Consider the following 27,661-nt stretch of genomic DNA (forward strand, 5'->3'; position numbering starts at 1 on the left):
TTTTCTATACCTTGTTTATCTACACCTTCTCCCTGCAATCAGATATCACACTCATAATGCATTATAGATCCTCTATGGATATCCTCAGGTTGAGCTGCTTCCTGATGTAGAGTGCTACAGCTGAAGACATCTTTATCCTGGTTCATAAAATATCCAAGCTACAGGTTATTCTTCATGTGCTTTATGTGTTTTACAGCACCGGGCTATCTGAATGATGGGGCTGAGATCTGAGGATATGAAGGTTGGCTTATAGATCTGGAAGATGATTGATTGCTCAAGTAGTGTCATAATTTCAGAACAGTTTGGAGAGGGCTAGTTCAATCTATGCAACATCATGAAACTTTTCAGATAAACATGGATGAAAACTGATGGTTTTAGAGCACCACCTTGATTTTTTGGTTTGTGTGTATATCCATGCATATGTGAAGTATTCTTGCATCTGTGTCTGTTGAATTCATTCAAGTGTTACAAACAATAAGTTCTAGTTTTAATGATCAAGGAATAGCTAGATATGCATAAACAATTATTAGCTATTTGATTTTTTTGATTATCTATGTTGTTATAATTGTTCGACATGGCTCTTTCATATAGCAAGAATAGGTTACTGGAGATGTGATTTGAAGTCTCTGCAAGCCAAAATTCGTAGGTCCTGATATACCTGGATCCCTGGGGGGTTCTGGGTATAAATTTTACCCATCCATCAATCAAATTGTATCTGGATCTTGGTTCAAGTAGGAATTAAATTGCAAGATTTGTTGTGTATATGGGTCTGGTATGGATGGAGTATGGATCAGTTGTAGTTTTGGGTGTCCAACATGTCCACAGGTGCAATAGCAAAGGTAATGAGTAAAAGAACAGAGATGATGATGTATGATGGCTGTAATGGAGCCTGTGTGTAGAAGTTGACATGACAAGCCAAGTGGTGGTGGTGAGGGGTGAACTTAGGATTTTTTTTTAAAAAAACTTTATATGGAAATTAGGTGTAGAGCGCAGTCATATAATCTACACATTATATAATAAGTATTTTGAGTTGGGTATGTCTGGAGTTGGATTTGAAATTCTTTATGGGTTTACCTTGACTCACCCATAGCTGATCCATAATAATAAACATAACCATCTAGCCTTGTGGATCTTCATCTTCATGTAGTCGTATTTTAGGCTACCTTGGATCTTATTCTAATTTTCTCCATATCCTTCCTCACAACATCCTCTCCTTTTCTTATCGCTTATAATATAAATTAAATTACCTGTCGTTACTGGAGCCTCCTTAGATCTTTGTTGTACATGTCTGTGTGATCTTTATTGATTTTTCATTATTTTATCCTTAAAATGTGCCACTCTTACAGCTCTTTTAATATATTTATTTCTCATTTATATATTTTAGTTTTACCATATATCCATTTCAACATTTTCATTTCTTCTATGCTTATTGTTTTTATGTACTTTCTTTATTTTCCAGCACTGAGCCACACAACATGGTGGGCCTTATTGTTCTATAAAATTTTCCTTTGGGTCACCTAGGGGATGTGCTTACAAGTGGTATAGCAAATTCTTTTTTGATTGGATGGAGTTCACTGGTTAAGGGAAGGGAGGTTAAGTGTGTTTCAAATGTTTTTCCATTCTTTGACAGCCCTCCTGTTTTATTTCATAGATTAGCATTATATTTTCACAAATTAAAGAACCTCATAAATTAGTTGCAACATCTAAGAGAGGTATAAGGATACATAAACTTGATGCAGAACTTTGCTGTAGGCCACAAATAAATAGATAGCTCCCACTTCATTAATGATGGATTTTGCAAATTTCATGATTCCTCTTATTATACGTAGCATAATTAATAGGCTGACACTTCCTACACTTTCTTGATGATTTTGAGGTCTGTCGCTATCTGTTTTTGACAGATTTAAATTTTGCTGTCACTTTGTTTATCTTCATCTTTGTTTTCTTCTTCTCATCAATGTGTTCGTTGCTTGTTCTAATTCTTCTCGTGTCACATACACTATGGTGCTTTCTGGATTCAATTTTGAATTTCATTTTGCTTGATGTAGGAGTTGATTGCGGGGATACAATTCATGTGCCAAGGGCCGGAAATCAAGGGGGACATGGTGCCCAGCCTGGAAATTTATACATTAAGATGCAGGTGCACTTTTCCTCAATTTCCTTCTTTTCTCTAAGCTGTGTATTGAAATTTATAATTTTTATTGATTTGGCAACCTAATATGTTTTGTTTCCATGTCTGTGACAAGATTATGTACTTTTGTCCCTGAGCATCTGCATAGGGCTGTTTAATTTCTGTAGAACTTTTTTTAATGCGCTAAAGAAAACTATGGAAGAATGCAAGATAAAACCCCCAATGGGAAGTTAAAAGCTGCAAATGTGATTACTAATGAATTTAATAGATTAAATTGTTTGGCCCTGAAACTATGCAGAAAGTTTAAATCAACTTTTAATGATTTATGAGGTCTTTAGAATCCTGCTAGATTGATTTATTAGAAATGACAGATATTTTATTTATTTTACCCTTGAAAGTATGTCTTCTGCATGTATGCCTTGCAAAGTTACAATTTGCATGTATACCCTTGTGAATTGCTTTTTTTTTTTTTGTTATACACTTATAGCTGATATCCATCAAATGACATTGGGTTAGGTATAATTCAACAAGGTTAAACTGTAACCCACCCTACAACCTATTTGAAGTTGGCCGTATGAAATTTAGAAGAGCAGTTAAACAAATTTAGAATGATATTTTAGGATTTTCATACCTGGACAAACACTAGAATGGTATATATAAACAACAGACAAACTACAGGTTTATGGCCGCACAATAAAGCATTTTACAGAGATATGCATGCAAATTTAAGTTTACAAGAGCAAACATGCATGAAGGGCATATTTTGGAGGTTAAATATGTGAGAAACCTATTTTACTGTAATGATTTCAAGCTTTTCTTTTTATCATTTTTATTTGTAAAATAGTAAGGACTCCTTGTTGTCCTGGGTACCTTTTGTTGTATGGATATTAATGCCTTGTAGACTTCAACATATTATGTTCATCTTCATTTTTGGGAAAAGTGCTTACTAGGGAAGACCTCCAAAACTAGGAGCTTCTAACTGATTGGAGATCTTTTCAATCATCATTCTTCTATTGTTGTTGTAGGTCTCGCAAGATTCCGTTGGTTGAAAATGTGAAAGGAGATGACTATTAGAATTTTTTAGAAATTCTTATTTGAGTTAGCATGCATGTTGTTCATGTGCCAGTATAGTTTGGTGTGCGTTGCTACATTGTGCCAATTAAAGAAGTAATGTATGCATTGGCAGACAAAGAAAGAGACACCCTTGGCATACTAATTGTTTTTGCTTCCTCTATACTATAGAGATGGTTTGCCGAACCGCCCCGAACCAGATGGTTCGAACTGTGCCGAACCTTTTCGGCGGCTAACCAGTGCGGTTTGGGCGTTTCATTCGAAACGCGGGCAAAACGGAGTGAGTGAGAAGGAAAGAGAGGAAGAGAGAGAGGAGGGGAGGGAAAGAAAGGGAAAGGCCGGCGGTGGCCCATTGATGCCGTCGGAGGACCGTTGAGGCCTTCGGGACTCCTTGTCCTCTGCGAGATGCAAGAAGAGAGAGAGGAGAGGAGGGAGGGAAAGGCAGTGGGGAGGCCGTCATAGAGCCGTCGGACGGTCTAAAACAACCTCATGGCTGCTGTGGGTTCGAAACAGACGTTCGTCCTTGTTTCATCGTGTTTTTTTAAAAACATGATACATTATGCATCGTGTTTTTTAAAAAATATGACGAAATAAAGATGAACTTCTGTTTCGAACCTGCGACAGCCGCGAGGATATTTTGTGCCGTTCGGCGACCACTTGGCGGCCCTCTGGCAGCCTCCTTGTTGTCTTCCACTCCCTCCTCTTTTCTCTCATCCCCTTTCTCTACTCTCTTTGCTCTCATTTTCTCTCATGGAGGATCGTGGAGATCGGGAGTCCTCAGTGGCCCTTTGATAGCCTCTACACTTCTCCGGTGGCCACCGTCGGCGTCTTTGCCAGCCTCTCTTTCCTTCCCCCCCTCTTTCTTCCTCCCCTCCCTCTCTCTTTTTCTCTCCGGTTCATCCTTTATTTCTGTATCGGTTTGGATTCGGTATGGTTTGGTATGGGGGCGTACCAATTCGTACTACCTGTTGGTCTGGTTCCAAATCGGCGATCCTTGTTGTAGACCATTCTTATTTTAACATTTTTTGGAGTTCTAATTGTTGTCGTACACTTTTTCTTATTTATTAATAATTTTTATTAAAAACTAGACTAAGTAAAGAGGTAGTTTGGTCATCGTTTGTAGATTGGTATTTTGTAGATTGATCATAGTTTTCTAATGCTCAAAAGGCAAATTCATGTGGATTGGTTTATTTTTAAAATTTCCAAATTCTATGGGGTCCTGCTGCTTGTTTGCTTGCTTTTTTGATCAAGCATTCCTGGGCTTAGCGAAGAGGTAGTAGCATTTGGGGTGGAAAGAATTTCATTATTGAACACTTGCTCTCACTTTAAGGATGGATTAATGGGTTAGTTGAAAACTTTTGAGATTAATTTTCCTTAAGTCTTATTTTTTCATTGGTGAAAATAATCATTATTAAGTGTTTTTTAAATATTTTGAGATCTCAAAAAGCTTATCTCTTTTATTCTAAGATTATTTTCTTTGTTTGTTTTAATTAGTTTATTTTTTTTCAGTGGTTGAGTATCTAGAAGTTTGAGGAGAAATGAGTGTGGAAAGGTTTTTGAGGGTGATAGGGTTGTTGCAAATGAATTAAAGTGATTATGTTCAGTTTATTTGGATGCTTTTTATATCTAAATTTATTATTATGGTTAGCATGCTTATTTAGTACGCTACTATATGGTTTGATAGGTTTTGATGTTGTGCATGATCGAGATGCACTGTACTGTATATTGCAGGCATTCTAGTTAGCATTGCAGGATAAGGTGGGGATCAAGAAGTTTTCTTTACTGCTTGGCTGATGGATACAATCTTTCCTTTTGTCACTGCCTTTGTAGAGAGTAGGAAATACCATTGGTTTAAAGAGTGAGTTTTCATTGATTTGGGGTGCCTTTGTTTTTGACCTTTTTCTTTTTTTGGTGCTGTATTTTTTTCATGGAAAATATGGGGAGTATGCCAGAACTAGGGTTTGAGCCCTTGACCTCTTCCAAGAGGAGAGGATGCCAATTAGCTGAGGTAAGGTTGGTGGGCCAAGGGTGTTTGTATGATCATCTCATCTCTCAATGAATATAAAAGGAAAAAAAAGCTTATGAATAAGGCCCGATATACATGAACCTTGGAAAGTTGAAAACTCCAAGCTGGATTTAGTGTATAATAAATAATTATTGAGCAAAAAAATGAGCACTTAATGAAACATTGGACTTTTATTAGTAAGGACTAAGTGTGGTTCCTATAGATAATTGCATCAGCGTCCAATTAAAATCTTGGGAAGGTTCTACAGGGAGAGGGACTTGGATGTGGAAAGACTTAAGATGTTATGAAGTTGCTGGAAAGACCTTAGATAATATGGTTGTCATACGTAAGTAGCGCTTAATAAAAATGAATGGTGAAGAAGGAATAATGTGAGAAGCATGATAGGTATGGAGAATAGATCTATGAATTAGAACTCAGATAATCCATGGAAACCTGTTTCTATGTACCATAGTGATGCAACCCTTTTATCGGGAAGATCTAATAATTTTCTTTATAAAGAACAAACAATACTAAATAAAAGGTAATTTAAGAGAGGTAAGCAAAGGGATGGGGGCAGAGTAGAAGAGGAAAAGAAGTTGAGAGAGACAAGACTTGAGGAAAAATCTCGACAACTAAGCTAATTCATTCAAAATAATGCACATATTATACAAAATACTTCACTCTTGATCAAGGTCTACAGTATCGATTTTGGTATCCATACCAAATACCCAACTGGTATAGTTGGTACGATCTGATTCTTGGTACCAACAGTCATAGGGGTGGCATACCAAGTATGGGTCCCATATCGATATGACTCAATATGCCCGGTACGGAATTGTATGGTTCGGTGTTGCAAATTATGCTTGTGATAGATCCTTAATTCTAAACCCTTGAACATCTCCAAAACAAAGATTTTTTTTTTCTCTCTGTCAAAAGAACTCCAAACCTACCTATATTAATTGTAGGGTTTTAACTTACATTATTTCACTCAAAATTGGACCCCTAATCAATCTAAGACTTCATTACTTCAAAAGTGTTCTCGTTCCTAATAAGTAATACAACTGAACTTAGCTAAACCTTAATCCCAAACTAGTTGGGGTCAACTACATGGATCATTTTCCTCCATTCTGTTCTATTTAGGGCCCCACATTCCGCAAGATGTAGCAGCATCAAGTCTTTCCTTACTACTTCATCCTATATGATTTTTGATCTTACCACTACCTTGTCTTTCCTTCTATATGCATCAAATCACTCATGCGCACTAATGCATCCCTTGGTGTACATTATACATATCTAAACCATCCAAGTTGCCATTCTCTCAATTTGTCCTCAATGGGTGCTACCTCTATGTTTTTATGAATGACTTCATTTCTTATTCCATCTTTTTTTGTACTATGCTCAAGATTCTATACCATAAAGCATAGTTGCTCATATGGCTATCCTATAAAATTTTTTTCTTAAACTTGGTGGGTATCCTATGATTACATAATATCCCAATTGCACTTCTCCATTTTATCCACCTTGCTTAATCTGGGCTTATAGTTTTATAAATTCATGTTTGTAGGATGCGACTAATAATTTTATGTTGGCGCCAACCAACCACAACCCTCCTTTATCCAGGCTTGGGATTAGCTCTGTATAAAACATAGATGGAGTTGTTCCTGATAGAAATATCCTCCAAAAATAGCGAAATTTGTATTTTTAAGGAACCAAGGTTTGGAAACTTGGTTTTGGTTTCTAGACTTAACCCAAGGATTAGTTTGAAAGTTGCTAGAAAATAAAATATAAATTCTAGAAAAATACTAAAGTATAAATTTCTGCAGATCGAATCTTCGATGACCTGATAGCATCACATAAAATGATAGATTTATGTAGGTATCATTTTAGCCACTCCCACCATCTCATAGTTTTTCACTCAACCACTACCTACTACCTATTAGCACTGCATGTTATAAGGGTTAAATGCACCCCTAATGAAAATACTCTTATTATAGGTGGCCTCATGACAATTTGACATTGCCTACAGTTTATCACCTTGACAAAACAAGAAAGCATTTTCTTGTAGTGACTTAAAGTGGCAAGTGCTTACTGGTGTTAAATAAGCCTTGTAGGTTACATTATGGTTTTCTTTTTTCTCCTGTTAAAAGATCTCATTCACTGTTATTTAGGAGTGCAACGTATGATCCTCTGCTTGATATGGGATTTGATTTTCATCAAAACCTTATCATGTTTCAATCTTTTTTTTTCAAAAAGGCCTTTCCAGAAGGATGCCATGAGCTCATTTTGGGACTGCAAACATGAGATTGTTTTATCTCTTTGGTGGTTCATCTGAAATTACTGTTAGTTATATTTATAAGTGACCTCTTGATACTAATCACCTCTGAAAGAACTCATTGCAATATATAAGAGCATTGTGATCATTCTTGCTTTTACTGAAGCAAATGATAGTACTATAATTTTTTTTCCCTTTTTTCTGAGTTCAAGCAAAGGGAGAGTGTATAAATCATTAAGCTTTCTCTGCATAATGTGGTGGATGTTTGGTCCTTGCAGTCTGCAGTTGGTGCATGGAGATTTTCTGATGCCTCTGGGAAATAGAATTGCATCATTAGTTATTGAATCATGAGTGAGAAATGGTAGAACAACTGAAATTGATTCTGTCTTCTTCATTGGATCATGTTTTTGCCTTTATGATCTTGGGTTGGTGAACCTTTGCCACACAAATTGATTTAAAGGTTAAATGTTTGACCTTGTAATGTTATCTTGCAGCATTTGAATATATAATTTGAGTACCAGATTTGTTACATCAATGCAGCTTGAGTTATTTGGTAATTTTTATTCTTTTGTTGTTGTTGTTGACATTTTTTTGATGCGTGGGTTGTGTTTAGGTAGCCAAGGATCCTGTTTTCCTTCGAGATGGTGCTGATATTTATGTGGACGCCCAGATAAGATTCACACAGGCAATGACAGTCTTATGTTGTTTCTGCTCACTGAGAACATTTTTTAATTCCTAAACTACATTGGTCCTTTGAATAGAACTGTGTTCAGTTTCTTTGTCTCTGTACAACCTGTGACTAGTGAACTTTGAACCACATCGTTAAATTCTTTTTGGACATTATATTGATCCTTAAATTGCTCTGATAAATCTCTTGCGATATAGCTTTTACTTAGAATGGTACGATCACATTGTGCATTTAAACAATGCTGATTGCTCTGCTAGCTCCACTCATTTAATTGATCATGCAGTACTTCAGGTTTAGTAATGCCTAGAAAGAAGGCATATTCATCTCTTGCCTATGGGAAATGTAGTGTAAGAATTTTAACCCATCCACTTTTAGATAATTTTTGAGACTACTTGCAGGACCAATTTTGGAGAGCTCTTTATGAGCTCTGTGCAGGTTTGTTGGGATTTTTCATAGGTCACCCATTTTTTCAAAGTGCTTTCATAAAGATAGTTCCAGATGCAGTTTAAAAACAGAAGGATATACTAGAATATTTTATGGAAGTGTAAATTTGGTAGGGTTTAAGATCCTAAGATATGATGGTTAAGCAGATATTTTGAGATGTGATCATCTAATAGGTTCAGCTAGAGTGCTTTCAAGAGTTAAAATATGTCGAGTCATCATGCTGGGTTGTGTAGTTTATTAATGAAAGATGATCTTTGGATTGTTATTTTCAAATAATCATTAATTCTTATATCCTTTCTCTCTTGGTTATTTGTGATTCACTGTGATTATCTGATCTTTTCCCAATTCTCTCCCTACTTTTCACAATGATGTAAATTTTGCATAAAATTCCACTAAATTATTGATTTTGCAAGTCAGATTATTATTTTTGCAGAACAAGACACATTTAAAGGTCATTGACAATTTTGTCCCTGCATATAAGTATGAGGCGGGCAGTTGTCTAAACAAATGATGTTGGATATTCAAAATATATGTATTGGATTTTCAATAAATGTATATCAAACATTACTGAATGTGTATCTTTCATTTTGTACTTCGGGGCAAAATTATCTGGAGACCGTTGAATGTCTATGGTATTTTTTATGGAAAATTCACAACATCAATAATTGATATTGAAAAAGTTTGAACAGATTTTTTTACCTATCATGTGACTACTTGATTTTAAATTGTTGGACTACTTGTGAATGTTTATGGCCAAGTTTAGTTTCTGAGAACCTATTTACGAAAAGCCATCGCAAATAGCATACCATGACGGTGCATCTTTTGGATTATCTGTAAGCGCTTTGGTGTAAAAAAGGGAGGCATAAGGAGGTAGGTACCTGGCACTAACTTTTATCCGTACATTTGCCTTCGACCCATATGTGGCCTGCAATGCTGTGATTTGCATTATTGCAGAAATACCTTATTGAGTTTTGTTCCATGGAATGGTAACACTCTGGCCTTCATGAATAGAGTTGCCTGCCTCACACTATGTGGTTATAGGTATGGCATGCTGGCCAGCCCCCATGGGATTTAGGTGATAAACTATCAAAGCAAAAAAAAGGTCTAGATCAGGATAGAAAAAAGTTTCTGCTTATAGTTAGCAATTTCATAATATCTCACAACTTTGGTTCTTTCCAGATGCTTTAGCATTACCACCTGTCTGTATGGACTGTGTTTTGTAAAGAATATCTACATAATGATCTCTTTAGTCAGCATTTTCTTTGGTTTTCCTCTGAGAGTTTGCTCATTGTCCTGCTGTAATGTATTGCAGTTAATTGATTTTTCTGCATCATGAAATTCATTCTCCAAACATGAAGTTACAAACTGCTAACATTTTCTAAATTCTAAGATCTTCTAGTTGTTTGAGTTTTGCAGGCTATTCTTGGTGGTAAGATTGAAGTACCTACCTTGTTTGGAAAAACACATGTAAAGGTATTACTTTCTGGCTTTTCATCTAGTTGAATGTGTTCGATCCATCTCTCCCTCTCAATATGCTCTCATGTTGGCAAACATGTGCATGGTTTGCACTCCCGCATGCCTGCAGATGCGTGTGTGCGCTTCTTTTGTGTTTTAATTATGAGATCATTTTGAGTATGATTAAGGTGTGATTCAGCCCTCAAGGGTCAAACCTTGATCCTGATCTCACATGTAAATGGGTGTTAAGATCCAACAGGTTTGACATTTACATGAATGTAATACATAGATTTGACATTTACATGAATGCAATACATAGAGGCATCATTTCCTGAGTGAAAATATGTCCTCCAACAACATTGGCATTTATGAAGAAAAGAGGAAAAAATGAGGGTATATGTGCAAAGAGTAAATTCACAAGGGTTTACATGAAAAAGATGCTTTTAAGAGGGTATATTTGAAAATATGCTTTGTAATAGCCACAAATTTTTGATGAAGGATAACTACACATGATTATTTTATCTTTTAAATGAATCTGTAATCCTGAATTTAGTTGCTCAACCGTCTACTTTCCCCCCTCTTCTTCTATCTTCTTCCTCTTAATCCTCTTTTCTACTCTGTATTCTCCACAAAATCTCTGTTTTTTTTTCTTTCTTTTCTTCACTGATTTCACGCTAGCTTTCCATCAATATTTCAGGGCTGTTTGAACCCCTGCAGTTCAATCTACTTGGGTGAACTTGCAGATGTGGTCCAACCTGCCTGTTTGGTCTCCTGTGTCTGGACCACATGCTGCAAGTTGAGATGCAGTTAGGTTGCTGCTTCTCAGGGCTGAAATGCTACAGCTCGATCTGCAGCCAAGATGGGCGCATGATGAGCTGCGGCCTCTCGAGTTTTGCTCTTTCCAAAATGTCCCCAAGGCTCTTGTTGTGTGTTTTCCACCTCCAAAGTGGCCTTTCGAGGCCCCTCTCCCACTCTCTCTTTCTCTCTGTCTACCCATGACCTCTCCACCCATTCTCAACTCCATCCATCCTCGATTCCAGCCACTCATTGCCATCTCCATTGCCTCCTGCCTTGGCTCCCCTCCCTCTATCATCACGGCTTGTCATCTCCCCCTTTACCTCCCTTACCCCACTCCCCCTGCCAATACTCTCTATCTCCACCTCCTTCAACTCCCTTGCCTTCTGCTCCGGTCCCCTTCTCTGGTTGCTGGTGCTCATTGCTTCCCCCTTCGCTTCCCTTGGCCCTCCACTCCCCTCCATTGCTGCCCTTCATCACTCCTTTCACCTCCCCCGTCTCTTGCCTCAGCCCCCATTCCTCTGCCATTGCCACCCTCTCCCACCTTACTACATGCAACTCAAGTTATGAAACTTGGGCTGCACTGCAACACCACTTACAGGGCTCCAAACAAACTCTTAGATCTAAAATCTGATCTGAACCTACTGACGTTGTTGTAGTCTTTAATTCTAAGTGGAGGGTATGTGAGTTTGGTATTCAATCATGGGGGTGGTTTTGGTTTATGCTATTGAGAAGTGGATGACCAACAGAGCTTGCTTAGACTCTATCGAGACGTGGTTTCAAAATCACAACAGATTTGATTGATTGGAGAAGAAGATAGTTGATTCAGTGGCGGAGTTTACATCTCTAGTGGGGTCAATAAAAGGGGTAGCTATTCAATGATGGTGAAGCATCTACTTCAGCAAACTCAAATTCCACCAGATATCCACATAGGTATCTAACTCATTACACTTACAATTTTAGAAGATAATAGATATCGGGTGCCTCGTAGGGATCATATGCTGGATTCCATACCTAGTTTGGGTGATTTGGGACAGCAAAATATGGTATCTAAATTTTCATGATGGCAAGATGCTAAATTCAATCTACAAGGACAGTGGGTCTTTGCATATGAAGAAAGAGGATAGCAAGATGCTTCTTATGTTCCTATGGTGCCGGCTTATCATGCTTACAGTTCTCCTCAAACTTATGATCCCTCCTTGGTGGTTGAAAAGGGGGTTAAGCTTCAGGTGGCAGTTTTTTATGGGGAGTATGAATCTCGAAAGCTTTCTTGACTGAGTGAGAGAAGAAACATCCATTTTCTGGAGCAAACTTGAAGGGCATTGCTCATATTTGGTGGAGTTGATTACAAGAATCGAATCGACACTCTGATTGAGGAATGATTGCTACTAGTTGGAGATGAAAGATCATATACGCAACAAATTTCTTCCTGTTGACTACACCCTACAATTATGCATCAGATTCCATCAGTTGCAGCAAAAGGAGAAGCCTCTGATGGCCTACACTGAAAAGATCTTTGAATTAGCCTTCAGGACAGGTATTGGTAAGACTGATTACATCCTGGCAGCTCGGCATCTTGTAGGTCTGAAAGTAGAAATCCAGGATGAACTTGTCACACAAAGGTTGTGGACAGTGGAAGAAGTCTGCTAAGTTGTGTTGCAGATAGAAGAAAAATTAAATAGAACAACAATCTATAGCTGCACATTGTCAAGCGGTCACTTTGAAGTGAGCTTGGCTCCTCCTAAGTTGTTCATATGGTATTCGAAAGCAAACAGAAGGATGCGAGTGTAAGATGCTATCCTTGTGGGATGAGTGGATATATTGCAAGGATGTGTCCTATGTAACAGGCACTAATTGAAGAATGTTCAGAGTAGGCTGAGTCAGAAGATGATGAGATGCGAAAGATAGATCTTGAACGTGACAAAGGAGGTGAAGTTTTATTTATCCACAGAGTATACATACACACAAAAAAAAAAAAAAAAACCAACAGGACGAGCCTGATTGGAGGAGGAACAACATATTCAGAATGACTGCTACTTGTCAAGGGAAATTATGTGGGCTGATTATCGATTGCGGCGGCACAGAGAATGCTGTCTCTTCCGAACTTATGGAAAATGTTAACCTGAAAATGGAATGGATAGAGCATTCATATCAGCTGGCATGGCTGGACAACTATGATAGAGTTGTTGTGAGGATCAGTGTTTGTTGATATTTTCATTGGGCCATGACTACATTGATGAGGTTCTTTGTGATGCTGTTCCAATGTCTGCAACCCATGTTTCGCTATGTAGTCCTTGAATGTGTGATAGGAATTCAACAGCATCTATTCTTCATTTATAACAAGAAACGATTGATCATGCATCCATAGAAGCTAAAAGCAGCAATAGTGAAGCACATGAGGTTAGGACTTGCACGTAAAATGTCCAAAGTGTAGAAGATGGAATTTGGGGCCTTATCCTGGATGCCAAACCAATTCAGCAATCGCTTCAAGCTCAAGGGCGAGCCTATGAGCAACGGAAGCGAATTAGTGCAGCAAAGAAGCCAAAATAAGGCTAAAAGTACCCCACTGGCTGTACACTGGTGGTGTTCATGCTAAAGTACCATGAAAAATATTCTGGTCAATTTAGGGTCTTCAGTCACAACTTTAGTTAGTTTCAATTCTTGTTTACGAGTCCTATTTGCTGCTAAATTGTAGATCAGCTGGTATTTTTCCTATTTAGGATTTAGCAGTTGTTGGATTGGTTCATTTGCTTTAAAAAAGGATCTTAATAGGGTTAGAATAGGGGGCTGGCTGAGGTTAAATAATTGTGTATGCTGCTGGATACACATGCAGGGATTACTTGATTTATTAACAGTTGCCAAAGGCCTTCTTCTTTCTACCTTCACTTCTGTTTTTCTTCCTGTTTATCCTTTTTTCTGCTTTCTGTTATCCACAAAACCTTTGCTGTTTTTTTCCCCCTCTTTTCTCCATTGATTGTACATTTAGTTTTCTACTGATTTTCAGATCTGAAATCTGATGTGAACATATTTACCTTGCTGTTACCTCTAATCCAATTTGAGGTTACATCATGATGCTTGCGAGTTGTTCCAGACTCACATAACCATAACCATAACTTTAACCACCAATCCTTCTCTCAACTATTTGTAGTCAGCTTTGTGCATCATTTTCGAATAATTCCTAATTTCCTATTCAGGGCTGTCTCTAATGGTTTTTCAAGCTTTTTGATATCCTTTCAATTTATGTATTCAATATCTACCTTGCAAATACTTCAAACCATGGTGTCAAAAATTGCTGAAACAGGAGAATACGATGGGTATGTACCATTCTGACACAAGACCAGCACTAGCATAGGTGCCAGGATATTGAAACAGTGGTACCCATATGTACCAGCTGTACTAGTCTATACGGGTGATACTGTACAAGTCAATATGGTTGGTTTTTCGATTTTTTAGAATATGTTAGTTTCAGTACATACTGTCAATACCAAAATCATACCGATACCATATTATTTCGTTGAAAAAATGGTATGAAACTTGGTACCTATATCTAAAATTGTGCTTCAAATTATCGCACAAGTTCTCTATTTTGCTTCATATATACTCTAATTTCACTAGTATCAACTAAATAAGTGCTTCTTGCAGATTTCTGTTTTCCTACATATGTTGCACAAATACTTCAGTTTAAGTTATTTTTACAACATCTCAGGCTTCTTATTTCAAAGATGACTAGCATTACTGCATGCATAATCTTAGTCACAATCATCAAGCCACATCCCAACTATTTGTGGTTGGTTCTACGAATCTTCATTGAGCAAGAATTCCTATATGTGGTTATTTCTAATATTTATTGAGAAGCTGATAAGCAGAACAGCATGCCTCTTAAGAGATTTCTTTTAACATATTTTAATGTGGCTTCTGTGTTTGGTCAGATACCTGAAGGAGTGCAGCCAGGGCAACTTTTGGTTTTAAGAGGCAGAGGTATAAACAATTTCATAACATGCTTTTATATTTTCTTTCTTTCCTTAATATATTAAGAAATATGGTGATTTTGTTAGGATTACCAAAACAAGTTGGCTTAGTAGACCATGGCGACCAATATGTTCGATTCCGTGTGAATTTTCCATCGTAAGTTTTTGCTTATTAATCAGTTGATCTTTTTTGTATTCTCTTTTGCCCCAGCAATGCATATGGTTCTGATTCATTTTGCAAGACTTGCAGCAATTTTATTCCTATTTTGGCTAACAAATGATAACAACTGATTCCCATTTTGGCTGATTATTTGGCTTATGTTTTTCCATGGTTCACACTGTCACATATGAAGAGATTTGAACCCAAGCCTAAGCTTTGATATCACTTGTTGGGAAAAGATGCCTTTCTATTTTGTGTATTTATTGATGGGATGCTGAATTACAAAGATAAATAAAAGTACACTCTAGGTTTCTATGGAGGAACCCTTTGATGAGAGGGAAAAAATCACAGGTGATGAGAAAATCAATCCGTTAATCAAGTAACACTAAGAATAAGGTTATTACCCTACTTGACCTCTATCTTAAGCTGATTGGTCATGCATCGAGCTAAACAGATTATGCAGAATAGGCAGGAGACAACACAGTTGTAAAGAGAATGAGAAAGGGCTGTGGTGAGAAAGAAAACAAGGCATGGAGCCAGACAATATACTCGTGGCATTACAAAAGCCCAGATGAATGACAGTGGGTAGCAAAGCTCCAGAAAGGAGAAACTAGAAAATCTCATCCAATAACCATAAAGAAATTTGTTCCCTTCTCCTTCACTCCCTCCTTCCATCTTCACCCCCTCCACTCCCATAGTTTCCCTGCCTTTAGCATGCGCTTCAACCTAGTTCTCATAGGATGAGGTGTATACTTCATTAAAACCTTTCTTTCACCTAATTGAACTAGGAAAGGAGAGGACTATGGAATTAACTGTGAGAAATCAATAAAGGGGGCCCTAAACTGGGCTGTCTTCCCCTTAATATAGGCACATTTGAATGCTCAAGTAAACAGGAAGATTTATGGTAACATCAAATGAAGTTGTAAGAAAAGGATATTAAAAAGGTTTCAATATCAATAGAGGTAGCTGTTAATTTTGTCTTTAAAAGTTGGCTTGGGTTGTACTGGCTAGTGGTTGGTACAGCATGTGCCATGCCATGCCTTGCCGAAACAAAAAGAAAAGGAATTAGTTCCTTTTCAATTAAAAATCAATAAAAGAATCCACAGGTGCCATACTGACCCAATCCTTCAACTTGCTTGGCATGGTACTTGCTGGCTGCAATGGTCCAACACTAGAAACCATGCTTTTGCTAGGAGTGATTGGCAAGTATGGATTTAGAGCCTATGCTTAGTTGAAAAAAGACTTGATAGTTATGATCATTTTGCATACGTAATTGATACATGCATGCACAAATTAAAATCTTTATTCAATGACCAGAAGTATTCGTAAGCACAAAACTCCTTATCAAACTTGGAATAATATAGCTTACAGTAAACCTTTTTTACTTATATTTTAGAAGTGGTTGCAAAATCTGACGTGATTACATTGTCAAAACAGAGGTGGTTTATTAAATGTTTCTCGCACCATGTTCCTTTAGTCATTGTCATGCATGATCAGTTGGCTCTTTGTTGTGTTTAGCATTTATTAAAAAAAAAAAAATCTAGGTAGACGTAGAAATATCCTTTTCTTTCAAGATAGCTAACTTAGCTGAAAGAAAATTGATTTCTTGATTTGTTCTTTGAATAAACTCAATAGAAATATGCTTCCTAGCAACAAAAATATATCTGGTCTTTCTCATAAAGATTATACAGAAGGCATTTCATTTTTTTAGTTAGTAAATGAGTTATGTCTTTTCATTATCTTTAGGTCAGTCAATGAACGTCAGAGAGAATTGTTGGAAGAATTTGCTAAGGAGGAAGCAATTCAAGAAAGCAGTGGATCAGCTGAAGGAAACTGGTAGGTTTTTCTCTAACATTTATAAGTTCAAAATTAGAACGTAAGGGTCCTTATTACTTCAAGATTATGATTGATTTTTCAATTTTTTAATTGATTGTGATCATCATAGTACTAGTGTAATTTTTCTGCAAAGTTGGTTCCTTCTGATTAGTTTATGGTTAGTTATTTGCGTAATGGGCCTTGTGATCAAGTCTAATGTTTTCATTTAACATTGTATATATTATTTATAAAACTGTTGATTCTTCTACAAGTTTTAGTAGAAGATTTTATCTTAAACCTTTAAATTTCTTCTAGATTTGAAACATTTAATTGTTGATTCCATAGTTGTAGTCTGGGCAGACTACATGCTTCTTTTGTTAGTTTATTGGTTAACATGTGCTTTTATTTGTGTTGATTTTTGAATGAACATAATCCTCTAGTAAGCCTTTTCTTTGTGACTGATAATATCTAATAGTTTGGCATGGGAATTTAAGAGCATACCAAGAAAGTGACCTGATAGATGCGCTTAATTTGTAAATGTTGAAAAGACCTTTCCTATGATGTACTGGACATCCTTAATATACACAAAATATGAAGTTTTGCAGCCATGTCAACAAGATGGTTGTGAGCAGAATAGATCAGTTGAAACTGAGAGTTAACTTACAATATAGTTAAACCTGCAAGCAAGTGTACGAGTTTGGTATCAAACAAAAACCTCATTGACTAAGACATGAGGACTAAAATAGTCATCATTTGGAATATCACCTATACCTGCTACCAAGGTGTTTGAGTACTAGTTTTGGCCATCTCAGTTCAGACCAAAGATTTCTTTTGTATGATTTTGTTGCTTAAAGGAGAATATAGTCATGATTAGCTTACAGAGACTTTGCTTTGATGGCCAGATTCTGTTCTCCACAGAGCAAGTGAACGAAATCGACCTTACTTCAGTTTTTAAAAATAATGATGAAAATGGTAATTTTTGCAGAGGTTTCAAGGGTCATAACCCATTTGAAATAAAGAGCATGTGAAGCTAAATTTGATTTTGGTATGGCTCCACTTTTGCAAAGGCTGAGATCTAGTCTAATAAAAATCAAATAGCTAGGATTCCCCCTAATTTCATTCAAAATTCTGCTGATTATAATCGACACAAAGGAGATGGTCATTCCAGTGGCTAGAGATCATATTATCGTGGAGGTTATCCCTATCTGATGGCCACACGTGATCACAATATGAAATGTGAAGAATAGGTTTAGCTAACCTTGTTTAGATGAAGGATGCAGTTTAAGTTGACATGCAATATATACAAAGAGGTAAGATCAATTGGAAACTTGTTAATTGAAGGGTTTGAATTCCTTCCAGAAATTATTTGAAGGGTTGGGGTTTTAAAAAATTAACTGTTGCTGCAACTGTCTTGCTGTTCATCAGATCGTCATGATTATACGTATCTCTATATTGAACTTATAAGTCATCATAGGGGTTGCCATCATTTGGTGCTTGATATCAAACTAAATGACCATGATACAACCCACACATTTAAAGGTATGGCTGTGCCATAAATCAAAGTAGAAATTCTAGCACTTGGTCTCCAACTCAGATGAAGGAAAGAGGAAATATTGTCTCAGGCCTGTCCTAACTATATTTGGCAATGGTTAAAGATGGACAAAGCCACATAGGAGGGCTTTTACCCTGCTAGTTGTAAGGAAGTGACAGACCTGTTCTTGTGAAGTGGAGAGGTTGTCCATATAATCTTATTAAAAGGCTTCCAGATGTTATCTTATTCTCCTAATAGCAGATTTGTGATCCCACAAAAGGTAACTTCAATATTTGATGCCAAATTTGTTGCCCAGAAAGGTAGCAACCCAAGAGGTTGTTTAAAAAATTTCAAGCAAATCTGAAATCTAAGCAATGATGTGCTTCAAATTAAAACTAACTTGAGTGCTTGTAAAGTGTAAACAATGTGCAGCAATAGAATTAAGGAATAAATAAAACTATGCAAGAATTAAAATAATGTAAAGTAAGAATGAAAGGCACAATCACAAACACAAAGCAATTTATAGTGATTTGGTGCAATCCTGTATCTACGTCCACTCTCCAAGCTTTGCTTGGGATTCCTACTATAATCAGTCCGATTACAGCGTGTTTGTTTTATCCGGGATTACAAACAAATCCAGTTAGTTTTATGGGATTGGCAACTCCAATCTATACACTGATTGTTTTTCGGATTTACAATCAATCTAGTTGGTTTTATGGGTTTATCAATCAAAATCTATAATATCCAATTTCGGACTTCAACGGGCCTTCACCTCAAGTTTCTTTTTTCCGAAAAAATTTGTAAAGAAAATAAAATACAAGAATGAGAATTTTAGCATAGAATAAAAACAAAAAAATAGAACTCTTTTTAAGTACGAAGAAGCAGCTAAAGGATGGCTCTTTTGAAGCTTGATTTCTCTTTTTTGATGCTCGAGAGGATGTTATTGATGGTGGTGAAGATTACACTTGAGAGCTCATTAAAATTTTTGCATACAATCATGGAAAACTTTGCACACAATCCCTCTCTTTTTTCCTTTCTCAAGGATATTCGATAATCTGTCACATAAATGATATGTTTTTCTCTTTTAATTCCTTCCTCTTACTTTTCAAATGATTCTCTAGCCTTTTGTAAGTTTAAAAGTGGCTGGAGAGTGAGTTTTGGCTATTGGAAGGGCTCAAGTGGTCATTTGAGAAGTGCAGAAAACTAATCGTTATTGTTGTTCCCATGCCAGGGGTCGACCTCAATTTCTCAAAGGTTGACTCTTGGTGTCCTAGAATCGACTCCAGCTCTTCAGGGGTCGATCCGAGTTGGGATCCTGAAAATGGAGTTTTCTGTCTTCTTTGAGAGAGTCGACTCTTGCTGTTCACGAGTCGACTCGCCGATTGTGCCCGTGCATTTCGACGTGCCAGAGTCGACTCCTGAACATCTTGAAGTTGATTTTTTTCAATTTTCAATCGATTTTTATTCAGGGGTCAGCTCGTATGCTTCTGGGGTCAATTCCACTAAGTTAGAAATTTGAAATTTCTTCTTGAATTGTCTTGACTTAGCTTCTTTTGAGGAGATTTTTTTCATGGATGAATTTTTTAATTTAAGCACCTTGAAAATCTTACAATCATCTTTGAAACACATGATTAGTATCATTTATACTCAATATTTTGGAATTATCAAAATCAATCATAGGATCAACAAAATTGCCAAAAACTGATGGCAATATAATATCTCCAGTGATGTGTGAATCATAGTGTTGCATGGTCTGAGTTGAATTCGGACAGATGTCAATGAGTACAACCAGGAGCTATGGCTAAGTTTTCTATGAACCTAGAAAGCACCTGCTCTAATCAACTTTACAAATGGTAACGTAGTCCTTAATCTTTGCCTATATTTGACAATGGCTAGTCACTAAAATTTGCTATCATTTACGTGCTTCTTATGCTTCTCTTTTACAAACAAGTAGAACAATCCTTTGATACAACTTCTATGCGAGCAACTAGGGTCTAGTTCACTTTAGACCAAAGCTGCCCTCATTTTGCTGCGTGGTTAATAACTATCTGATTTGTCATCAAACTTGATACAGGATAAGTAGTTGCTACGTATTTATTTTTCTTGGCAACTATCTTCTTCATAAATGATAAAGAATAACCTATTGATAAATAGTTGAAGCAGGTATAATTCTCCTGTATCTGTACTTGCTGAAATGTTGAAGGTCAAATGTCACAAGTTTTTAAGTTATTCACCATACATCATTCAATGCTATCTAGCCATAATCAGGATGCAAGTGATGCAACCAAGTTACCTTGGGGAAAATGGATGAACAATTACATTCATGAAAAAAAAAAAAGATGGATTCCTTATTCTCACTCTATCATATGCTTGTATGATGATGTTTTCATCAATTCAGTATTTCGAAACTTAAAGGCTCCCCTTTGCTATTGGCTTTGTATGTTTTTGAAAGATGCCTGCAGGGGACTGCTAATTATAGTTGTGAAATGGTTAGTCCCCATACTCTTCAGCTATCGTTTGCTCTTGATGATGAGTATCCAACTGATATTCCACCTCCCCCTCCCCCCCCCCCGCATTTTCTCAAACTTCCAGTACTCCATGCTTTAAATGCTTGTGAAGGATGCCTGCAAGAGGACTTAGATGTGGAAAGAAAACAGTTGGATAAGATTTACTCCAAGATTTAATTGCTATGCATATATAGAATTCAGACGGATGAAAAAAATCAACTATATCACATTAGGCTGCTAAATGCCTTCTCCAAAGCCAATTTGTAATTCATAGTAGAGCTGGCCAAATTTGAGCTATAACCCCTAAATTATTACATTTTTTAAATCAGATAGCTTCTACGTGGCAGGACTTAGATCCTAGTGCATTTTGGTTTCTCTCTGTTATAAATATGCACTTGTACATGTATACATGCATATGAAATTTAATATTCGAATTTTCTCTTCAGTCCATCTTATGCTTTATAGGGAAGAGATTTGGATCCCGGAGTGCCAAGAAATAAATTGAGAATCTTTGTTACCTGGATTATGTGCAGCTCCTAGAGTCATATATATCCTCATTGGATAGATATGGTTCAGACACTCGGATACTTGTCTAATTTCAATAGCAGCTTTTAGAAATTGGTTGAGTTGGACTCCAACAATGAATTCAAATGCATTATAATAATGTCAAAAGTGAGCTTTTGTTCTTTTTAGAGATTTGCCAAGATGCAGGTATGAAAATAAATTTATAAAATATTATCTAAAATCTGGAATTTAATTGGGAAGTTTGGATGAGAAAAATATATATAATATCTCTTAATATTTTCTTTTATACCATCTGAATATATATTTCAATTAAAATTCATCTCTTAATAATTTCTTTTATAACATTCTAATATATATTTCAATCAAAATTATGCTTTTTATGTATCCTTGAATTTCCTTTCTGTTCCCTCTTGCTTACACTTGGACATATGTCTAAATCTGAGTCTCGTCTGTCGCTGCATGTTATTACATTGCATCACTAGGAAATTTTTGATAGCATTTTGTTCTGGTTTGATTCCTGTAGATCATTTACTATATAATGATGTTTATGAGTGTAATTAAGATGTTGGAAATGGATAACAGGCTTTATGAGAAGCTATCTACTGGTTGAACTTACAGGTGGCAGCAAATAATCGATCATCTGACTGGTCCTAAGTTCATGCTTGGTATCGCCTTCCTGATGTTGCTTCATTTGCTTCTCAGCAAGAGTCTGAGCTAAGTGCTGACATATAAGATGATAGACGAGATCATGCAGTGGGGACAGGTGGATATGACCATATTTCATCCAATTGCTCGTACATTCGAGATATTCCTCTTTGGCTGGTATACAATTCTACTATGCAGTGTTATCAGCCAAGTCGCAGAATTCCAAAGGATCTTATCTTGCTGGACCAGAGGACCACAAAAGTGTCATCTCATCATTGTTTCATGTATAAAACGTTATTCTGTTTTGTTAATTAGTGGGGCTCAAGAGAGAGCAAAGCGAAAGCGGGGTATTCACTGACTTGACTGATTGAGGTCCTCTGACATTGATCTGCCGACCTCTTTCCTTTCCTTCCTGCTCACAATTTTTGATGAAGCATCACCAATTTTTGATGAAGCATCACCAAACTAAAAGAAGAACAAGAGAAAAAACTCTGATGAGTTTGGTAGAATAACGGATTGTACCATGCATACTGCAAGTGTAGTACAGTATCATCCATATGGAAATATTACTGTTTTTCTTTCTACCTCAACTTTCTTTATTGCGGGAAGCTGAGGACATGAACACGCTATTTATTGGGGGATCTAATGCTGCAGTCTTCTGCAGTAAAACAGTATATAAAAATATATATTGTCAAAGGTATGTTGCCCTGAGAAATCATTCTCCACCCTCTGTTGCCTTGTTAGATGTGATCGAACATTCAACTGGTTTTGAGCTCTTGCGATGCATCATGCATATGAGATGGGTAACTGGCTGTGATTCCGTATGACTTCTAACTTTTTCGAATACGCATGGCCAGCGTTGAGAGACTCCAAGATCCGGGTCTTATGGCAAGTGCGAAGACGTTGCTGTTGGACGTCAGAAGTCGGTGAAGAGGAGGCCCTGAGAGAGAGTTTCGCGTCATGTAATAACTGAAGGTTGACATGGTGCCATCCGATGCCATCAAAGGTAAGCAACCGTCCGGCTAATTTTTGATGTTAAAAAAAAAAAAATCCATTCCGGTTTTATCTTAGCATATGTAAATCCATTCCGGTTTTACCAGTCAAGAATCCTAATTTTGCCCAAGGATGTTATCAAAGATAACCAATTTTGAGAGCCATGATCACCAGTCATGCGTCTCAAGGTGGTAGCTTCAAGTATATCAGTCATTCCTAAAGGTTGGGGTGGCACAGATGGATGCGGAGAAGATACGAGAAAAAGAAGGAAAAAAAATATTTTTTAAAATAATAAAAAATATAATAAATAAATAAATAAAATATTAAAAAAAGAAAAAGCATCTCGTGTGTCGCATGGGGCCATAAACTAGTGGCTCTCAAAATTAGTATCTTTGATAAGATCTTTGGACAAACTTAGGATTTTTGGCTGATAAAATTGGGATGGATTTACATATATTAAGAGAATGTCTCGCACAGTCCCGGATGAACTATTGGGACCACTCTTTATGACATCATCTGTCTTTTCTCTATCGTTGGCCGACGCTCCCCATGAAGCGGTGGAGTTGGTGGAGTGGATACCCTGCCTCAACAAACTCGAGCTCCTCACCGCCATGGCCTCTGCCGTCTCGAACGTCTTTCAGACATGCTCTGACCTCTTTCGGCGTCTCACCTCTTTCAGTGTAGTTGATTTCAATCCCGCACCCACTGCCTCATCTTCTCCGGCGTCAACAACTTCAGCCCCAGAGATCAATGGAGCATCATCGGCTATTATTTTATTATTTTATTGAGCATGCCAGCACCGTGTTTCAGTATTTTTTTTTTGTGGATGAGTGGCGTGCAGACGGGCGGTACTGCAGGACGTCGCGCGAAGACTGTGCTTCTGATTTTTTTGAACAAGTGACATGCAAATGGATTAGAAACGTGAGACGGAGGTATCGTTGCGGTGCCTCCATTTTTTTATATATACATTAGATTAGCACCAACCATACGTGTTGGGATACTAGCTGTAAGTATAGAGAGAGGGGTGGGCAGGACTCGATGGAGAGAGATTTGGTAACAGAAGCGGATGTGAGAGAGACGGGATAGGGGGATAGAGAGACGTATGCGTAAATCCATCCCAATTTTATCGGTCAAGAATCCTAAGTTTGTCCAATGACCTTGTCAAAGATATTGACGGTTGGACGGCATAGAGCGGGAGAGAGAGATTGGATGGAAAGAGAGGATGTGAGAGAGATGGGATGGAGGGAGAAAGATATTCTCTTAGCATACGTAAATCCATCCCAGTTTTATCAGTCCAGAATCCTAAATTTGCCCAATAATCTAATCAAAGATCCTGATATGAGAGAGACGGGATTGGGGGATAGAGAGACATTCTTTAAGTATACGTAAATCCTTCTCAATTTTATTGGTCAAGAATTCTAAGTTTGTCCAATCAGGGCCATATTATTTCAGCTGATGTCTTCGAAACTCAAGAATGAAATTTGACTAGGTCTGAAAATGGATCGGATTTGGATCAGATAGTGGTATATTCATATTTGTATCTATATTTTTTAATGAATACGGATACAGATATTAAACAGATATTAAAATTAATATTCATATTTATTTTAAACGAAAATGGGTATAAATCTGATATCAAGCATATCCATATTTTTTATAAATGGATATGGATATGAATCGGATATCAAGCATATCCGTATTTTTTATAAACGGATACGAATCGGATATCAAGCATATCCATATTTATTATATCTGGATACGGATATATATCGGATATTATTTTAGATATTAATCAAATTTTAAACAAAATTCAATGATGAAAACTAGATATAATGATATGATCATTAAGAATTTAAGATAATCATAATCATAATGACATGCAAGAAAAATAATTATAATCCAAAGCTCCATTGAAGGTAAAAAGTAAAAAATAAAAATTTAAAATATTTAGAAATGAAGGTGATATGTACCTTATATTGAGAATCTAAATGATTAGCAACACCCTCTCTAGTTAATATGAACATATGTTTATCCATACTCGTAATGAAAGTACCTAAATACAAATAAAAAAAATAAAAAAAATTAATTAAGATACATCAATATGTCAAAACAATAATTATTCAAAAAAATAAATATATACTTATTTTCTCACTAGGGCTCTAAAATTTTGACTTCATCATAACAAGAATCATAATATTATTTTAGATCCATGGCTTTCATTTATTAAAAGAGTAAGAATTCAAATGATAAATGATTCAAATAAGTAGCATAAACTTCATAAGATAAATGATATAAGATAAATGATATAAGAGTAATAATTTAAATGCATAAGTAGTATTAAAAAATACAACCACCATCCACCATAGTTAATCTTATTCAAAGATAAACCTTAATTATATCCTATAAACTCAAATATCTTTAAAAATTTTTTATAAACTATTAAGTAAAATAGTTCAACTTAGTTGATAACATCATGTAACAAGCTTCAATGCTCCAATCGACAATCACCTTGAAATAAAAAAGATGATATTAATATATAAATAAAAATAATAACTAAATTTTTTAAAACTGTATATTATACTCATTTACCTTATCATAATATATGAATTGATGTTGATTTGTTTGAGTCTTCAACAAAGATAGAATAGCTATTCGATGCAACAGGAGAATCAAGATCATGAACAACAGAAGCAACAGGATTTAAAACAAAATAAAAAAATAACTAGTAAAATATTATAAATAAGTTAAACTTAATAAAAATTTTATGTAAAATACGGCAAGTTATCTTTTGTCTCAAATCTTAGTCAATCTTGAAGACAAATCACAGCTTCAATAATATTAGGATCTAATGAACTTCGGAATGCATCTATCATTCGTCCATTGGTACTAAATATTGATTTTGAAGCTACAGTAGATACTACAATTGCGAAAATATCTTTGCAATCCAAGATAGGATGGGATACTTTGAACCATTAGATTTCCACCAGCCTAAAATATCAAAAACATCACCTTCAACCCATGGCCAAATAGGTTCCTCTATATATATATATCCAAATCTATTTTAATTTATTGCTGCTGTGCATTCTCCTTCATAAATTGTGTAAACTTTTTTTTCTTTCTTTCACCTCATCAAACTCATCAGAAATATATCCACTATCCCTTGATGAACCAATATTATGAGTAAGTGGAATAGAAGATGAAGGAAATTTGCTTTCATACTTACTATAAAGTTTTCGAATAATATTATAAACATTATTGACCTCTTTTTCTTTATTTAAAGAATAGATTTGTGAGTAATAAAATTTTATCATTTTCATTTTGTAGCGAGGATTTAGGAATGAGCCCACTGCTAGCATAGGATTTGATTGTTGTCAATATTTATTAAATTTTTTTTATTGATAATGCCATAGCGAGAAAAAGTTGATCCTTAGGATTTGTGCACCACTCAATAATTTGCAATTGAATTTCATAAAATTTTAAAAAAAAGAGATTTGCAGTTGGATATGTTATGCTTGAAAAGAGCTCAATGATGTTATAGAAGTTTTTCAATGCTTGATAAAATATTTTTACCTTTTTCTATTGATCATTTGTTAGACACATATCGAATTTGTATGGATCAACACATTGCAATCTCTTGAAAGTCTCTTTATAATAATAAGCATCCCTAAGCATCATATATGTAGGGTTCCACCATGTAGGAACATCAAGTGACAAACCTCTGCGTGTCTCTAAATTACATTCTGTGGTCTTCTTCTCAAACTTTTTTAATTGTAATGGAGAGTTTCGAATAATTTTCACCATTTTTTGGATATTTTCAATTGTCATATTAATTTTTTTCAGTCCATCTTGTACAACTAAGTTAATAATATGTGCCGCACATCTCATATGAAAGAACTGGTCATTGCATATTAGTGGTACTTGAAGCCTTTCCACGATTTCTCTAATACAAACATCATTGGCACGATCATTGTCCAAGGTTAATACAAATAATTTATGACCAATGTTCCAATCTATCATATTTTTCATAAATGTATTGCATAAATTGACTCCTGTATGTTTTCCTCCCATATGCATAAACTTAATTTTTTTTTTCAAATTTTAATCATCATCAATAAAATATATTGTCGCACATAAATAAGATTTATTTTGTGAAGTCCATAAATCCATAGTTGTGCTTATCTGAGAAGAAAGTAGACCAAATATATCATAGACCTTTTTTCTTTCCTCTAAATATGTCTCCATAATCTCCTTTCTAAGATTTATGCGATTCTTTAATTCAAAAGATGGTCATAAAGATTTAACAAAATCAACAAATCTATCATACCCAACCATAAAAAATAGATATTCATGCATAACAAACATTTGCATAAGTTTCTTACAGCTAATCTCTTCATCATATGCATATATGTCCAAAGAACAAGTACCATCTTCTTCTTTCAATGATGCTTGCAATATTTGTTGGCCTTTAGCAGTAGCATTCTTAAAAAATGAATGACATTTGTCAAGATGTTTTTTAAAATGTATTGTCCCTAAGTTACTGGCTCTATTAAATATTCTTTTACAGTGATTGCATCTTGCCTCTTCTTTTTTAATAATTTTTTAATCTATATCTTTTTGTAATTTATATTTTATAAAATCATCTCAAATTTTAGATGT

The 27,661-nt window shown here is 35.9% G+C and overlaps 1 protein-coding gene across 2 annotated transcripts in view; it reads left to right on the top strand.

Moving 5' to 3' along the window:
- Nucleotides 1–22,712, top strand: part of LOC105058469 (chaperone protein dnaJ 1, mitochondrial) — a 29,856-nt gene extending 7,144 nt beyond the window's left edge. Inside the window, exons 13-19 of one of the 2 annotated variants that reach the window (XM_010941417.4) lie at nucleotides 2,049–2,140; nucleotides 8,093–8,164; nucleotides 10,028–10,084; nucleotides 14,791–14,839; nucleotides 14,917–14,986; nucleotides 16,736–16,825; nucleotides 21,950–22,708. In XM_010941417.4, coding sequence (XP_010939719.1) covers nucleotides 2,049–2,140; nucleotides 8,093–8,164; nucleotides 10,028–10,084; nucleotides 14,791–14,839; nucleotides 14,917–14,986; nucleotides 16,736–16,825; nucleotides 21,950–21,977 — 458 coding nt within the window. In that variant the 3' untranslated portion in view covers nucleotides 21,978–22,708. Of the gene's footprint in view, nucleotides 1–2,048; nucleotides 2,141–8,092; nucleotides 8,165–10,027; nucleotides 10,085–14,790; nucleotides 14,840–14,916; nucleotides 14,987–16,735; nucleotides 16,826–21,949 lie in introns of both variants that reach the window. The other variant, XM_010941416.4, reaches the window with a different exon arrangement.
- Nucleotides 22,713–27,661: the final 4,949 nt, after the last annotated feature.

Source organism: Elaeis guineensis, chromosome 15 (assembly GCF_000442705.2).
Source record: "Elaeis guineensis isolate ETL-2024a chromosome 15, EG11, whole genome shotgun sequence".
NCBI classification, from domain to species: domain Eukaryota; kingdom Viridiplantae; phylum Streptophyta; class Magnoliopsida; order Arecales; family Arecaceae; genus Elaeis; species Elaeis guineensis.